Source organism: Columba livia, chromosome 3 (assembly GCF_036013475.1).
Source record: "Columba livia isolate bColLiv1 breed racing homer chromosome 3, bColLiv1.pat.W.v2, whole genome shotgun sequence".
NCBI lineage: Eukaryota > Metazoa > Chordata > Aves > Columbiformes > Columbidae > Columba > Columba livia.
Window position 1 is genome coordinate 23,559,361 of NC_088604.1, and position 18,996 is coordinate 23,578,356.

Here is an 18,996-nt window from a genome sequence, read left to right on the forward strand (position 1 = left end):
TATTGTGACACAAATAGCTAGGATTCACCAGAGGAAAATGATGAGTTTCATTTTTGAAATAATAAAGTGTTCTTCATAAATCAAATAGATACATTACATTCTTTTAATATTTCTCCAATTATTCAAAGTGAAAACCAAGAATCCATGAAAATCCCTGTAATGTAAAAATCTTAAACTTACCAATAAACTCTCCTAAATACTATGAGTGCATGACAAAACACATTCTTAGCTGCAGAAATATATTTGTGTATTATTCACTTGAGATCAACATGTTCATTATACGTGCATCCATTGGAAATTCTGCTCATGCTGAAATCCATATAAGTTTAATTATGATTTCACAGGGTCAACTTTTTACTATAGTTACCTGAATGCAACAGATGGCCTGCTTTTAGTCTGAGTGCATGTTTGTATACAGACAATTGCATTTTATGAATACAAGTAACTTGTGTTTAAATTAGACATTCAGAAAATGTTGATGTGCAATTCACAGAGTTTAGGGGCAGAGAAGATAATTATACCATTCAATCTGCCCTCCAACATGAAGATCTGAGAATTTAATTCAATTATTTCTGTGTTCATCTCAGTGATAAGGTCTTGCCTAAGGTAAGTGTTCCAGAAGAAAGTATTAATTCAAGGATTTAGAAGGCTCTTCCATTTCCCTTGAAATCCTGTTCCAATTACTTTATTATTATATTTCTGAATTAAATTAATAATATTCCGCTGATTTATATTTTCCTTACTGAGCTGTGTGAGAAATATATACTTATTTTCTTTATTAGTTACCTGAGTGGGATCCAGACAGTGAACTTAGAAGTCTAGCCTGAGAATTTTCTCCATCAAATAATTCTGCCACATCATTCAAAGCTGTCTGAAAATACGCAAATTGTCCAAACACAACTGCATTAAAAAAAAAAAAAAAGTGAGAGAGAAAGAGAAAAGAGAGAACATAAACCAAGAACCTAGTCTTTAGAAACAAATATAAAGGGATATTTAGGCTTGTCTTAGTTACCAGTGTCTTCCTACAGGAATCATATCCAAGTTTAATTGTTGCCTACCACAATAAAACAGTTGCATTAAACGTAACTAATAAGAACCTGATGTGCTTTTCATATTTCCTTATTTTTAGTTTCTTGAAAAAAGATAATTATATCACTCTTTTTCCAAAAGTGTGTTATCCAGTCAAACAAGTCTGGTTCCTTATGCATAGATACCTATGAGAATAAGAAAATGGAATAGCTAAAAAGGCAAGTTTTTTACCAAAATTCCATTACCAACCTCAGCAACTCTTAGGGAGTTTCTATTGTAAAACATGATTAGATGTTTTGCCAGCTTTAATCTGAGGAAGAAGTTTTAAACTTATTGATTTGGCTATTTTTGTAAAATTGTATCAGTATTTATTTTATCAGAAAAAATATAAAGCTGTTCAAATACTAAAAATATCAATGTGTTACTGGTTTTGACTGTTGATACACTTAATTTTCACTTCATTTGTAAGTAATGTAAAGTGTATTGACAGATAAATAATGTAATTTTATTACACATCTCACTAGTAAATATCAGATGGTTTGTTGAATTCAAATATCAGATAGCAATAGAAACAAGAAGTAATAAACCAATATATAATAAAATCAAGTAAATAAAAATATTACTTCATCACTCTAGCTATCCGTATTTTTTTGACAAGGGAGGAATCTGTTTTAAATTTATTTAAATTGGTCTTCAATTCAGCACAGATAGCATTTTCCAACTCCTTGTCAATTTTTACTTTTTTAAACTTAAAAAAAAAAAATGCATAGTCCAACCTCCTGATTTTTAAAGGCTAACTTTGAAGTTCAATTAGATTGCTCAGATCTTTTTCTGAGCAAATTTTGAAAACTGGTAAAAATTCTTCTCTCAGCTGCTTGTACTTACTCTCTGTCATAAGAAGAATGTTTACCTTAAGTCCAGTTGGAATTTATTGTGCTACAACCTGTGACTACTGCCACTCGTGCTTTCATTGCATATTTCTGGAAGGAAGGGTCCTCCTTCACTTTTTTTTTCTCCAGGTTGAACTTCCTTGTACTGTGCTTCAGCCTGCTCTCTGTTGGGCTTGTTCTACTTTAGCAATCTGTGCCTTCTAATTTGGAAGCACAAAACTATAGACATAGTTTCCAGATGCTACTTCATGAAGAGGTAAACAGTACCTAGACTTGCAGGCCACAGTCTTACTGTTGCAGCCCAGTATGCAGTTAGTCTTCATTGTTGCAAGGGCATCCTCTGTGCAAACTATTATCAGCTGTTAGTTGTAAACTGTAAAGTTATTGTAATGTTCTTCAGTCCCTAAATCTACTAGAGCTGCTAAAAATATATATATTTCAAATAAAATTTATATCACAAATGAAAAAGAAATGGTTTGAAGTTGTGCCTGTGGCTAGTAGATACAAGTAACTTTTCTGTCAGGCCCTCTTCAAGTCAGGACCATCATGAGATCCAACATGGAGAAATAGTTCTGTCAGGGACTTTCCAAGAATTTTATATGTTACTTATAATATCTACTTGTGTCAGTTTCTCTTTCTAAAAATAAGATTTTTATTTTTTTTTTAAATGGCTGGTGAAAGGGTTGCATAATTTTAAAATACTATGTAGTAAAATACAAAATCTTGAATATTATTTATTAAAAATGTCTAAATTGTGATAACATCCAATTGTTCACTACACTGAATAAACAACAAAAAATAAACATAATGTAATTACTTTATTGAAGTTTACAACTACTGAAATGGGCCTAGAGATGTTTTGCATGTTCTCAATGAAGAATGTTAGTGAACATTATTTTGTAATAAAGCCTTTAATTGGATAAATATGTCTCTCTGTAAAGCTCATGTAGCATTTCACTGAAACTACTGTCTTGAGGATTTAATTGCTCTGAGTGATTTGATGGATCCTTTCTATAAGTTCCAGATATTTTCTTGCTCCACTAATTATTTTCCTGCATTCTATACAATTCTATTAGGAAATAAAACAATTACATCTGATCAAAGCTCATTTTCTCTTGTAGAAAAGTCGAATCTATAATAAAGACTACAGAATGCTTTTAAATTTTCTTGTAGTACAAATCTCAAGGATTTGTGTTACTCTTACTTCTAAAACACTGACGACTAACTTTTATATGATATATATTGTGTTGTTTTTGTTTTTTTTTTTAAGTAGGACAATAACTAATAAAAATATGTTTTATTTTATAATTATTTAACCATAGTTGTTGCAAGTCTCTACTGTGCAAATGTATTTATTTTTTCCTGAAGAAATACTTCTGAAATGTGAGAACAAACTTTCTAAAACATGATGAAAATACCATTAATTACTTTCTTACAACAAAGCTGTGAACAAAAATTGTGAGCAAAACATTGAGCTTGACTCAAATAATAATAATAAAGACCAGTTATCAAGAGTTCAGTACTAGAGTGACGTTATGAATCATAATTAGCAGACATAATAAACTTTTCCCAAGCTCTCAACCTGTAAATCTTTAACTACTTCTGTCAGCAGCTTTCCAAATTTCTTGGTGAAAAAATTGCTGAGCCCTTACAGGTTTCATTACATATAGAAAGTACTAAACACACTAAGTTGCTGTGTATTCAGTCTTTTGGTAAGTAAGTAGTAAAATGGATCTTATTGCTATTTATCTGCACTTGAATTAGGAAAACCTGCTGTGCAGAAAACCATGTCCCACATACCATTGCACAAGTTTTAAACATTTTCTCCAAGTATTTTGACACGTTGAAAGAACAAGTTTAGTGATTTTTCACAAACATTTCTGGCACGTTTATGAAAAAATATACTTTCTTTTCCTCCACTGTACTTGTTAAATGTGATCCTGCTCACCTTGCTCTTGTTAAAACATGAAAAACAAAGACTTAAAATGTAAGAAAACACTCGATGCTTGTTTTGGGACAACAGTTTTTACTTTGCAGGAAGCTCAAATGGATGATTATCCTATGATGAAGAATGATGTAGTCAATGAAAGTATTCAGGATGTGTTTGGATAGCAGACACAGATGGTTTAGCTGAAGTCTATTGATTACTCTACAGAGAAGTAAAAGGTCGAAACCTTAGAATCAATTTTGATGTTTAGAATACATTCATTTTCGTTAAGCAATTTGCAATGTACTGGAAAGTTAGGGTCACTGTTACACATAAAGGACATCTGAATGGTAGAAAAAATATTAATTGACAAATCAGTAGAAAAAAATTCTTACCAAATTCTTTAGGCACAGTTATTGAATAATGGCAAGTCTGTCCAGCAGTGTAGTTATGAGGATAACTTGGTGATAGAACCACTCCCTCTGATCCAGTGTACTGCCCTCCACATGGTGCTGGAAACAAAACAGAAAGAATGGGTTACATCTATTCCAATTGTCTGTATTAATTCAGCCTGAAAAAGATAACCTAACGATCACACAGTGATAGTTTAGTGGTTTTGTTTTGGTTTTTCTATGATGACATATCTAATAGTTCTTTCTCAGGCTATAATTTTGAGTAAAATTTCTTTAAAATTAGAATGTCTGTCTGATTTGGATATATGTCTATATCTCCTATCTGTCTGTCTGTCTATCTATCTATCTATCTATCTATCTATCTAGCAGAGCTCAGAAAAAATATGGTACTACATAATTAAAATCACAACACAGTCGTCTCAGGTCTCAGATGAATACATGGACATGCTAACAGTACCCTACACAGAATACCATGAATTCTGCTTTGTGAATGTATGCTTGAATTGCCTTGCTTTTCATAACCTAGGTAATTATCAAAAGAGGATATGGATTATATCTATTAAAAAATCTTCAGATTCACACGTATATAAAACAGAAAAGAAAGAGTAAAGGAAACTGTTTACAGATACAGAATTTAGAAGGCAGATTTAAGAAGAGTGAAGCCCCAACATTCAAGGCTAGTCAAGCACTATGTAAGTAGCAGTTCTGTTTGTATCATGAGAATAAAAAAAAAAAAAAACAACAAACATGTGGTATGTTTCTTCCATGTATAGCCAACAAATGTGGCATTCTGAGAGACTGCTGGGTTTACCAGTTACAGGTCAAAGCACTACATTATAGGAACTCTGTGTTTCAAGGATTTCATAGGAAAAGCCAAAGCAGGGAGTGGATGAAAGAGACATGTGCTTTTGGAGAAAAAGCAAACATAAGCAGCAGCTATTTTTGACAAGCTGAGAGAATTGGGGTTGTTCAGCCTGGAGAAGAGAAGGTTCCGGGGAGACTTTATTGCAGTTTTTCAGTACTTAAAAGGGGTCTATAACAAAGATGGGGACAGGCTTTTAGAAGGGTATGTTGCAACAGGACAAGTGGTAATGGTTATAAACTATAAGAGCGAAGATTCAGACTAGACTTGAGAAAGAAATGTTTTACAATGAGGTTGGTAAAACACTGGCACAGGTTGCCCAGAGAGGTGGCTGATGCCCCATCCCTGGAGACATTCAAGGCCAGGCTGGACGGGGCTCTGAGCAGCCTGATCTAGTTGAGATGTCCCTGCTCATGGCAGGGGGGTTGGACTAGATGAGCTTTGAAGGTCACTTCCAACCCAAACTGTTCTATGATTCTATGATTTTTAAGTTAAAATATCCCCTTGTGTTGGGATACATCTCTGTAAATACATCCCTATACAATGAAAAGAAATCATTGCTGTCACTTTTCTTGACTTTTGAGAACTAATGGGAAGGTTTGGCTTCCTATCAAAATCAGCATTAAAATGTAAGTTTTATAGTAATTACATTAGTTACATGCAATCCAGTGCTCTCTTGTTTTTGTTGGATTTTTTGTTTGTTTGTTTGTTTTTGTTGTTGTTGTGTTGTTGTTTTTTTTTGGTGGGGTGTTTGTTTGTTTGGTTTTGGTTTTGTTTGTTTTTCTTTTCCAAATGAATTCATCAAACACTACTAAAAACTATAGATTTTACAAGAATAAATGATTTTCGTACATTGTTATTTTACCCAATAAGTTTATAATGGATTTTTAAATAAATAAGTAAATTTATTAAAAAATAGAATAATTCTATTCTTTTTTTTTTAACAAGAAAAAGATAATTGCATATCAATTACTTTCTACTATAAGGAACAAACTAAGCCAATGTTACCCCTGCCTGGGTATCTTACATGCATTACATTTTAACAACTGCCTGGAAAGCAGCTCTGAGGAGAACCTTGGGTCCAGGTGGACAAGTTCATTGGTCTGGGGCTATTGAAGTTGCCAGCTCTCATCTCTGCTGACCCAGCTTATGTGCCATGGGACTGTGCACAGTGAGTGAGGACACAACTTGTGCTCTGGTCATCCTCAGCTCCTGACTCATCTGCCCTTGTGGACCAGACCTCCTCTTTCTGCTCCCTGACAGAAACTGGGCTTTAAAATCACACCTGAAATATCTCTACAAGTTTAACTTCTTTATATAGGCAGCAATTAATACTACAAATCCATGTCTTCTTCTAGCTGATAAATGAATTATTCAAAAATCCAATGTAATGATAGAAGATGATAGTTTATTCATAGGCTGAATAGGATTATGTGACTGAGGTAAAACTCAAATATCACATGGAATCAGTTCATGCCCTGAATTTTAAATCTTTATTATTTTTCTCTTCTTGCCTCAAGGATACCAGAAAATAAGCCACAAAGTCTATCTTCTAATTACCAGATGAAGTTCTCAAGTCATGAGCATTTCACTGGAATGCAAGTGTATCACTTATGCTTAATTTAAAACAAATTCCAAAGCTATAGAGTTGTAAAAATGTTCCCTTTTAAAATGACTTTTCCTATTTTTGGATATGGCTTTGATAATATCTTTGATAATATTTATGATAACATCTTTGTAGTATATTGACTCTGTAAGGAAAGCCTGTGAGTGCTTAGGGCAAAAAAAAAATAAAGAAGCAAGAAAAGTTCTGTTGTAGGTTAAGCTTGTAAAATTTATCAGTGCAGTGCTGTGGCAGTCATATCCTAAACAGAGCGCTCTGTTTTGAGTATAAATAATGTATGTTTTAGTGAGCAAAACCTACACTTTCAGAGGATGTATTTTGTAACTTCATTAAGGATTGTAAAATTAATGATGAAAAGATTTTGCCTGAGATTTTCCATTACCATTCCTGAATATTCCAACAGGCAGTTGCCAACCATTGCCTAAATATATATGAAATTTGTTTTCATCATGTCTGACTGTAAAATGTTACCTTAAAAAGAAATAAATAAATAAAAAACACACCACAAATAAATAAAGTTAAATTAACTAACTTAATTGGGGTAATCGACTTAAAGAACTAAGGGCATCATTTTCAGAGATTCTTGGCACTAATTTTAGGTTCATTTCCATTTTCCTTCATCAGTTCTAGAGTGCTGCCCCACTGATGCAATCTCAGCTACAACCCCATCTCCCTTTTTATTTTTTAACTTCAGGGTTTTTTTTGATACAAGCTATATGCGTAAAAATCTTATAAACAGACTGAGGGACTAAGAAACTCTGAATTCACTGGAGATACAAGGGAAGTGGTAAGAAAACTGTACATACCATTACAAGATGGCAATGCTCTGTTCCATGCTGGCTTTCCATCTGCACCAATTACACATGTTATAGTTGAAGGATCGATAATCTTGTATCCAGAATCACACTGGTAAGTAATAGTTGAACCAAGCTTAAAGTCTGTTCCAGTTCTTGTCCCATTCATAATGTTTCCAGGATCAAAACAGGCTTCCCGTGGTTTTTCTGTTAAAGTAAATTAAAATAAATCTAGATATACTTTCTACTAAAAACAAACTAAAAAACTTAACAATTATCATTGTGCTTTGTTTTTTTTTTTTTTTTTTTTTCAGTCAGTTTACATTTTTCAACAGCTTATTAAAATATTTTTCTTATTTCTGTATGCTTACTACAAGATCATGGATGTTTGCATTAGACTGATAATCTGTCCAAGGAATTTGTACTGTGAGGATTTAACCAACAGCATTTTCCTCCTACCTTTTGTGAGCAGAAGTATCTAAAAGCTGAATGACTCCAATGAAGTTTAGTAGTGTAGAAGAAAAACTACCATTTCTAGAATTCACTGCTTAACACTGTTACGTTTTTTAACAAAGTACTATGCACAGTACTCAGTAATTTATGGTTCGAAAGCTGGCATACCATGGATTAATATAAACCTCAAAGATGCTTATGCTTCATATTTAAGAAGATCTAAAAATAACTGGAGCTTGAAGGCTGACAAAGTAAGAACAGTTATTTTCTAGCATGAGCTAATATTTACAAAATCTTTACATCAGTGTGAGTACAGCATTGATTTTAACAATATTGTTATTTCATTAATCTTTTTTGGCAAGTTAAGATACACAGAAAACAAATGGGAAAAAATAATTCATATTAGAAATTACTTTGTTTCAAGTATATGATTTAGATGATTTTCAAATAAGTAGGATTTAGGCACAAAGCACTCTATAACCAAAGAATTAAAACAAAATATTAGTAATTTTATACTGTCAATAACTATGCAATACTTTTTTTCCAACAAAAGGCTTAAACACAACTCAGTCCTTTAAAATCTATTAAAATATTGTGAAATATTACCTCTGTAAACAATATTTTCCTAAACATGTTAACTATTTGGAGGGAAGGATGCACCTAGTATGAAGTTGATTTATAAGGCAAAGATTTGGCAAAGATTTTTTACTAAGAAATTCCAGAGTCAAATTCATAGTCAAACCTTACAGCAGGCATCTTTCCTTTATTAAATGTTAATAAAACATGGATTTTAATGAAAAAGTAAAGGAATATTACCAGAAAACAAAACTGGATGTCCATAATCAGAAACGTAAAGTAATAAATTTTGTATGAAAATCAAATAATGTACTTAATAGAGACATTTAATAATTAGGCACAAACATACTGCTTATTTACTATAATAATTTTCTGCTTTCATATATTACATTTTTATTTTCTTATTATTTCACTTATCTTTCAGTTGCAAAGAGGCACACATATCAGACTATGCTGAGAACAGAAAATGCACACACAGTGAAAATGTGTATGCACATTTTCAATCGACATCTTTATCTCTTTATATTATCCTGCTTAACTTGTTATTTTCTTTCCTTGCAGGTCAACAAGACTTCCTGGAACAAGTTGTTTCCCCATTTTATTTACATCTTGTTTCAAGTTTAGGTACGAACAAACAGACTAAGATTTCATCTATGGCACTATGACAATTACTTGGGAAAGAAAAGCCTTGACAACATGGAGAATAATGCACGATGGTGGATGAAAGATGAAGACTAAATATAAAAATGATTTAAGAGTTCTTTTCAAACTCCCTCTCTTTCATTGGCATATTATTTCAATATTCTTAATATATTTTTTATTCCTTTGTTCCTTTTTGACATGTATATTAATGTGGTTTGCTTCTGTTTTCAAGAATGAGAAGCTGGGGCAGCATCTCTGCTGTTGAAAAACAGTTTGATAAATGTCAGCAAAGATGACAATCAAGTGAGAAACAGCATCTGTGACCAGAAAAGAAACTAGCATTTAAAGTGAGATATGTCTTTAATAATCAGTCAGGGTGACCTGTTCTCTGTCTAGTAATGGATCCTCTCCAAAAAATGCAAACATTGTCCTGCAGTAGTCATTCAAAAATGTGTATGTAGATTCAGCAACAAAGTGGAAAGGAAAATGTACTGGTATGTATCAGAAAGGAAGCAGAAGCAGTCATGTATTTTAATTGGGTAAGACAAAAATGTGCATAAGTAATGTGAAAGAAGTTTCATCACAGAGGATTTCTGTGTTCCTCCACACATTTACTGAAAACAGTTTTTAAAACCTACATCACTGCGAAGAGGTACTTGGCAGGTCACTATAAGTACCTCTAAAAGTAAACAGATTTGAGTCTCAGTAAATACTAAACAACATTTCTTTCCCTTTATGTTTCCATAGATTATGGTCAGAACAGTACCTTTATAGTCAATTGCAAATCCTGACATTCCAACAGAAGCATCACTGCGAAAAGCCAGAAACAGACTGTTACCACTGCTCTCTATTCTTTCAGGAGCCTGTGAGCCTTGAAAACTTCCAATCAGAGGACTGTTGGAATTTTCCCCTTCATAAATATGTAGAAAATCATAACTGGGTTCCATATTGAAACTGAAAATAAAGGAAAAAGAGAATTAAGCCTTCATTTCTTTTTCATGAGTTCAACGTTACTGTGGCTGTGGCTGCCAATCTTCTGCCTAATACATTTTCTTCTCCAGAAATCAAAGTCTTTTTATATAGGATTCACAGTGAAAATTTACTAATTTAAATGTAATTCTCTTTACCTTTGATTTGAACACCTTCAGCTTCCCAAAAGATCTACCATTAGGCCATCGTGCAGGCTCTGTGTACAGTCAGTGAAAACCAAACATATCCTCCTGCCTGTCTTAAACACCTTTCTCAAGATGGAATAGACCACTTGCTACAGAAAGGCTGCCTCTCACAGGTGACCACAGGAATGATCCAGATAACTAGCTTAAATTAAATATCCAGCTTTTAGTTGGCTAAACTGGATGATATTTATCAACAATCTGGATGCAGGAGTTGAATGCAGCATTTTCAGTTTTTTTTGATTATACCAAACTGGGAGGTGCTGTTGTCTCTTGAGGGACAGAAGGCCTTGCAGAGGGATCTAGATAGAATGGAGTATTGGGCTGTGATTAATGGGATGCTATTTAACAAGTCCAAATGCCAGATTGTGCACCTGGAACAGAGTAACACCAGGCAAAAGTGTAAATTGGGAGAGGAGTGGCTGGAGACCAGCCCTACAGAAAACGATCTGGGGGTTCTGGTAGGCAGCAGGCTCAGCATGAGTCATCAGTGTGCCGTGGCAGCCAAGAGAGCAAACCACATCCTGGGGTGCATCAAACACAGTATAACCAATTGATCAAAAGACAGAGAATCAGAAAAAAGAAAAGAAATTGCATTTGAACCTGTATATATAGCAGGCAAGATTATTATATAGGCCTGATGCAAACAGAAATTATAACACATGAATATGACTATATCTGTGAACTTCAATTGATGTTAAAAATCTGTGCAAGAAATATAGGTTGATGATGGAACACTGAATAAATAAAACTTTTTTTTTTTTTTTAATTATAAGACAACATAATCTAGACATCTTTTATGTCTTGACTAAGTTGACCAGTATTTTTTTTTTTTATCTATGCACTCCAAGAAAAGTGTATGTAGTCTATATTTGTAAAACCCTTTAGGAACTGAGTTACAGACTTTCCACTACAGTTCAAGTCTCTACTATAAGTTACAACAATGTAAATTGAACATTTCTACAAATTTACATTGCTTTTCAAGGATTTTTATTTCCTAGGTCACACAAAATTTTGTTGCTCAGGAATATATTTGATATCAAAAGTGCCATTTAACAGTATTATTTTACTTTACATTATTTGGAAGTAATGATATAGCACATATTAGATGTATGTTCCAGGAGTTATCCAGAGAATATCATTAAGAAGTGATAAATTATGCCATTTTTAGTTGAAACATTTAAAATCTTGTTAAACAGAGGTATTCATCTAGAAATGGTACCTTTTGAATATCAAGGCAATGACAAAGTCAGGGTTTACTTTTATTCTCCAGTCACATTCTTTCCCAGGTGGATAAGGCTGTGGATAGTTAGGTGACAAAATAACTCCTGCTGGGCCTGTCAGGTTTCCTCCACATGCAGCTGTCACAATGTAAAAAGAAATAGCAATATGGTCACATGTTAAACTCACAAGCATATATTAGCTGTTAAATAGAAGTAAATTGACTTCTACATTTACCAAAAATAATAATAATTAAAAAAACCCACAGAGTTTTCCCACTTCCAGGTAGCAACTATTTTTGTATTTTCCTTAAAAAAAAGTGAGCTCTGTTCATATTCAAAAGAAACACAAGAAAAACTCCTTCTAAAGGAATAAAAATATGAAGTTAAATAGGAAGTCCTGTATATTCTTGCTGTTACACAATCTCAGCTCTCTCAAGCTGAAGTACTTCTTATGTACTGGAAATACTTTAAAAACTGGGAAAGTTCAACGACAGGATTCAGGATGCAGTTTCTTTTTACTGTAGATGCAACACAAACTAGTTTGATTAACTCAGTTAAGGTTTTACCCAAATAAAAAATCAAATATAGTAATTAATTTACAATAAACTGAATGTTATTTTTAAACAGATAAGGAAATCAAAGTCCAAAGATGATAATCACGTAGGAATCTAACTAAAAGCTGTGGCTGTCAACATGGGCTGCATCTACATTATCAAGTCATGCAGACTGATAGGAATACATCTGTAGGGCAAAACCATTGGTACCAAGGACTTGGAATCTGCATTAAACATTTTACGTAAGTATTTTTTCAGGCCATTACTAGTGTGGTCCAATGGACTGAATTATCACTAGGGTTGGAGTACATCAGATGCACTCATTGAACACATCTTGCTGTTTAGTTTCATTCAAAAGCTCTAAGAAAATTCAAACTCATGAACTAAAGCACAACAAGAAAATGTATTTGGAAACCATGCTCCTAACTAAAATTAAAACATTAATGAAGACATTCTCCTTGTGGTATTTATAAAAACAAACTGAACTTCCCTCTGCCCCATTTATTTATTTCTTTATCTATTTAAACATTTAGTATATTTATGTATAATTTGGGTTTTTTTTTGTCTGTAGTTTTGGTCATTATTTTTAATCTAGGGTGTGGGATTTTTTTTTTTCAATTTTAAAATTTTTGTTTCTTTTTGGTTTTATTCACAGATAATGGTTCCAGGAAGTGTTTCACATGTTCCTTACGTGTGCTGATGATTCGGCTTCTGATAACCATGATAAAAGTTATAAACTACAAATAGTGCAGAAAACATTAAACAATTAGGAATCAGAAGTCACACAATGATCAGAGCACTGAGTAGTATAGCTATTAAATGTGAATAATTTTTCATTTATAAGTCAGCATACTGAAATAAGAACTTTATGGTAATTTTTAAAATGACATATAATGGCTTTAAAGAACCCATAAATTTTCTAATATTATCATGTCTACAGTAAAGATTACTTTAATCTGCTTTCCCCTCCAAAGTCACCTTGAATATATAGAAGAATAACAAGATACTTATTGCCCAAAGGTAGAGCTCTCTTTCTTTCCTTCTATATTTTCTCATTTCTTTTGACACCAGATAACTTTTAAAAATATTTGTATATATATATTTTTAATTTGTGGGTAATCCCAGTATGTTTAGTAAACATTTTAATACTGTTATTTATACCCTGCACACAAGATATCCAGAAGACAATATCCAGATTATATGCCCCTCCAATTTTGCTAGATGATATGGGGTTAGAGACACCATCCTGCATTATCCTGAATCCTTCCCAGTATTTTTGAGATATTTGTAAACACTTCAGAGAAACAGAAGTACTTCAGCTGTTTGGGGATTTGCTGTTTTGGAGAGAGCCTCTCCAAAATAGCTTGTAGAAAGGAAAAACACTACACTAATTTCAGTGCTGTTAAAACATATTGTACCTAGGTTTTTGGATCATTAAAATAAGTCCTTATTTAATTATGAACTAGGGACAACAAAATTATAAATAAAAATAAATAAAGCAAATACAATAATTTAAAAAAAATACTATGCCTTGCAAATAATTTTTTGCGGATGTTGATTAATCTTAGAAGAGCTACACTGATGACCTTAAAATACATTTCAATAAGAATTCTAGGTCTGTAATTATTAGTCTACTGACCAGAACCATGAAGAAACATTTATGCCATATATAACTATGGAACCAAGAACCAAAACATGTTTCAAAGAAAGATCTCCCACTCTCCCCTGGTGTTACGGAAATATATCTCATTTCTTTCAACAACATTGTCACATGAACCACCTTCTCTACAAGCATCCTGCTTCAGAAAAAAGATCTTTAGGTTCCTAGGGATTGCACAGGATGTGTATTTAATCTCTAAGAGAACTGGGAATTTTTTCAGGATAAATAATGGGCCACAGTTTATGTAACTAAGCTATTATATGGAAGACCATTCTAACGAGATAATTATTAACTTTTTTTTTTTTTTTAATCCAAATCACCTCTTCAATTTAAAGATTTCTATTAGACTTTGTCAATTTTAAAATTGTGTGAAGTTTAAATTCTAGAAGAGAGTAAGAAAATACATCCAAAATAGTGTTAATCTTCAGAATATGGCTGTCAATAACCATAATTACAAAATACCTAGGTTGTGGCAAAGAGCATCACTCCAGTATAAGCATCATATGCCCACTAGTTGAAAAAGAAATCTGATCTGTATTAATCTTAAACAGAGACTAACATTTCATCTTATTACCTATACATGTAGGAGGATCAGGTTGCCAGAAGAATCGGTTATTCAGTTGTACACATATAATTTTAGCCTGTCCTTGAAGCTGATAGCCAGGGTCACACTGAAAAGTGGTCGTGTCTCCAGGCTCTCTGCTGTCTCCATATCTAGTGCCATTCTGTGGTGTCCCAGGATCATTACAGGTTGATGCAATAGAAGCTGTAATGGAAGGATGAAATAAAAGCTTTAAGGTGTAGATACTATAGGAAGGCACTTTGTTTCTTTATTTTTATGAGAATCTGCCCACTGAGATACATCATTATCTGGCTTCCTGCCAGTTTCTTTTTTTTTTCCAGTTAATACATGAAAAGAGCTAGTAACTGATTTTTGCACTCTAATGTTCTGGTTGTATAAAAAAATTTCTTCATGCACTTTGATGCCATTTGTGAAATAGGGTATCATACTATAAATAACATTGGTTTATAGACGTAATGTCCTGCAGCATGCAAATGCTATGTTTACACAGCTGGCTGAATCAAATAGCAGTTTTATTTAGCCCTGAAGTTCCTATTTCAGAGGCAAGAAACAACTTTCTCAGAGTATGCTCAGATTGAATTTAAGCAAAATATCTCACCTATGATCAGTCTCCTGAGTTTGGATATGAATTTTGCCTTGTAAAGAAATAAATTAATTTAAAACACAATGTTAAACTGAGCAGAACAATCAGTATGATATGACTTAAAGTAAATAATATTCCAGAAAGTGGATACACAAATCTACATTGACTATGGATTTTGGAAGATTCCAGGTCTCTTCTACTGTTTTCAGGTATTCAACATCCAGAGTTGCAGTAAAAACTGCAGACTTCCCAAGGCAAGGTCTCTGGAGGCTACTGTCCCTAAATCACTGAACTGCACTTCGTTTCCTACCACTCCAGGCTGCTCCACCCAAACATGTCTTTTTTAAAGAACTTACACAATTGTGATCAAAAGCTTAAATAGGTGTTCACAATCCGTTGTCACAATCACTATTAATGACATTGACGTACACCTAGAAGTAAGTCCCTCTAGACTGTCATCATCTTCATTCAACCAAATTTCTTAAATCCAGGCCAAAGACTTTTTAAAAAAAACTGCTACACTATACCCTTCTGCTCATCTCCAGTACTGTAAGGGATAATCCTTGAAAAATGTGAAACATCAATATTAAATTGTTGTCTTTCTTTTTTAATATGAACTACATATACTTGTGCGCTCATGTGTAAGACAATTGAATAATTCTTAAACTGATTCATAACCATCTCAATTCTACATCTGATGTCTTTTCAAGGTGCTTTGCTTAACACTGCCTGATTCATAATTTTTTTACCTTATTTCCATTCCCAAGTACATTCCCAAATAGTACAACTTGTACCTTCAGATGGTTACCATATCTAAGTGAAGTAAAAAACATGGCAGTTTTTTTAACAGTGGTGGACATTTTTCCACCAGAATTTATACGCATCAATATGAGATTGAAAGTAATGGCTGTCACTGCTAACAAGTACTGTGTAAGCACTCCCCAGGCACCACTCTGACATTTTATCTGACATCCTATATTAGTGCAGTTTACTAAATGTATACTTGGCCACAGGGGAAGTAAGGCATAGTCGTGATGTCAGAAAAGTTATTTCTTATTTGATAGACAAAAACAGCTCTAAAAAATGGTTCATCATAGTGCATATGTGTTAAAGAATCATAAACCCATCTTTGTTATTAATCAGTAGGGCTTTTTTTACAAATCTCTGAATATGTTAATTTTCTTGTTAAAAGGTTATGCTATATAGTATTGTAGCAAATCACATTTTGCCCACTTTGACTGTGTCAAATGTGCACCCATTGCAAAGGACTGATGTCTTTTAATATTCATTTCACTATTAATCTCCATTTCTTATATACAAAGTTCTAAACTTCAAAAACAATGAGAGATATTTTATAAGCACCAAAATGTTCTTCACGCCTTTGTTCTTGCAGCCACAGAAGTTATTTTGTATATTTGAAACTAACAACCTTTTTATCATGCTGAATACACTTGATCTTAATCAAACAATACAGCAGATATTTAAGCACTCATGTATCATCCAAAAAAGTGAACATTTAGACAGGCTGCTAACTTTTCAACTTGTCTCCTTTCCAAGTTGTTTTACAACTCAAGTTTCCCAAGAGGTTCTGTAACTGCACGAAAATTACAAGTCTGCTATTGCTTCATTTGGTATTGTGCAAATATCTGAAGGGTATAGAGGGTACATGCATTGATAAGTAATCCAGACATTAAAAATCACCAGTTTTTCTGTCATAATTTTTCTTTTATAACAAGCTCTTTTCTTTTCAGCCCCTACACTAATATACAGACATGAAATTAATATCTATCTTATATTTTTATGCAAAAGGTCATGCTCATGCTATGATTTAACATTGTCATATGGAATTAAAAACCAAACCAAACCAACCAACCAACCAAACACACACACACACACACACACACACACACACCAAAACAAACAAACAAAAAAAAACCCAACAAACAACTGATGAATTCAGAAACTTGAAGCTGAAAAATTAATATATATGCTGTAATGCAGGGAAAGCAACAACTACATTTTAGATTCAAAGATGCTAAATCAAACCAAATTCCATAGTTAGACTTTTTAGAAATGACTGAGAAAAATTAGGTGCCTAAAATGGCATAGCCAGGAGAAGGGATTTGAATTCCATTACTCTGGAAAAGAACTAAATATTTGCTTCTCAGTTTTTGCACATGTTCTAAGCAGTAGGCTACATGATACTCAGTGTGTTATAGAGTAACACCCTGTACAGATTACCCATTTTTTACTGTCTCATCTGCTCAGAGTGAAACAGGCTTCTGTGTACCGTCAAGATGGAACTCAAGGTGGGTGCCAGAAGAATGGGCAGCTGAGAAAAAACACAGATTGCTAGGGAGATTTCAGACCTCCATATGTAGGCAGCCATTGTGTTAAGCCTCTCTGTTTTTAATTTAATAACCTTCCAGAATCCCATTTTAGATTTTAATTTGGATTTGGCCCCCAAATTACATTTTTGAAATTCAATTTAGAACTACACTGAAGATCAATAGATGGTTTTTGAGAATATGACACTATATTTTTGTGTGTCTGTAGCCTTGTGAGCAACATGTTAGATTTGTGCCTAATTTATCTTTCACCTGAAGGACACTTGTTTTTATATCAGTTTGTTTATCCTGTAATCTATTGTAGGTCAAGAAAAAAAAAAATCACCATTATCAATATTATTTTTACTATGTCTGTGATAAACAATCAGGTAAGCCATTTGCTGTAATATTGTGCTGCAGACACTATTTTTTCTACTCCATGTGGTTATAAAAATAACAAAGACTTTTCAGCAGTTAGGCTTGTGAATTGCAGGCAATGCACAAGCTTCCCTTTGTGTAGTGTGTTATGCTTGTATAATAGGTTTGAGAAGGATTTTGGCATATCAAAGCTGTTTCATTGCACTTAGGATCTTATAGTGGTGTGCTCCCCCACACCACCAACCTGGCCTTTTCCCATAATTGTGATCAGTGATAACCATCCCTCCAGCTCAAGGTGCAACGTGTATTCAGGGGAGACAGATAATAACACAACAGCCAAGGGCTAATTTATGGTAATGCCCCATCCCCCCTGGCTACAGAAATGGTCCATGTCTGACTCAAGCCACATTTGGAAAAAACTGGCATCTGCAGCTGGCATGCAAATATGAATATGAGTCATCTTCATCATCTTACTCTGTAAATAGTGGACAGCCTAAAGCCCTTTGAGATCTCCTGCACAGCAATGGTCTGCACGCTGAGAACTGCCCTTGTGTAGGGATGCCTCTCAAGGTCAGACCCAGAGGTTAAAAGAGTAATTATTGCATCAGATACTCAGTAAGTGAATTGGGAACAAGTGCACTGAAACTTTGTAGTCTTAGCTAAGTGATATTAAGGATTGATTCCAGATGTCTAACTGTTTAGACATAAACCACTGACTAACCCTGAGGCTAACTCTGGATCCAGCCTCACCTAGACTCCTCTCTGAGAAGGACTTAAGAAATTATATATTTTTTTTAGAAATTTCCAGATGTTAAAGAATAGTATTTTCTATCTAAAAAGTATCTCACATAATATACATAAATGTATAGACTAAGAAAAGTGCAAATTAGCTTCAACCTCACATTTACAGGTCCTGTATTGCCCAAGAATGTAAAGAAAAAAGAAACTCAAATGCTAATGTAGTCTATTTCATTAAGTCTGAAGTGCAAAAGCACTGAAAATTTTCATTTCCACTTAGTTTCACAGGAATCAAATGAAGAATTGCTGCCTTCTATGAGGCTGAAGATGCCTTGTCCTGGCTATGGTTTACGTGATGGATAAGAATGCTATGACACAGTTCAGCATGAAACTGTGTTACTGTGAGCATGTAATGCAACACTTACAGCATCACAGAAATCAAGAGAAGAGACTGAACTGTGAAATGATTAGGTTATACACTTTACAAAAATATAAAATTCTTATGTCCTTTTATTTATTTTAGCAAGGGATATTTTAATGGTTTTCACTTTCTTTGAATTCAAAATGT

At 33.5% G+C, this 18,996-nt stretch overlaps 1 protein-coding gene across 2 annotated transcripts in view; it reads right to left on the reverse strand.

Moving 5' to 3' along the window:
- The window catches only part of CSMD1 (CUB and Sushi multiple domains 1), a 1,084,328-nt gene that overhangs the window by 166,353 nt on the left and 898,979 nt on the right, over positions 1–18,996 (reverse strand). For both annotated transcript variants that reach the window (XM_065056058.1, XM_065056057.1), the window contains exons 27-32: positions 14,394–14,585; positions 11,605–11,743; positions 9,977–10,164; positions 7,552–7,746; positions 4,242–4,358; positions 787–900 (exon numbers count right to left, since the gene is read on the reverse strand). In XM_065056058.1, the coding sequence (XP_064912130.1) occupies positions 787–900; positions 4,242–4,358; positions 7,552–7,746; positions 9,977–10,164; positions 11,605–11,743; positions 14,394–14,585 (945 nt within the window). The remainder of the gene's footprint in view (positions 1–786; positions 901–4,241; positions 4,359–7,551; positions 7,747–9,976; positions 10,165–11,604; positions 11,744–14,393; positions 14,586–18,996) is intronic.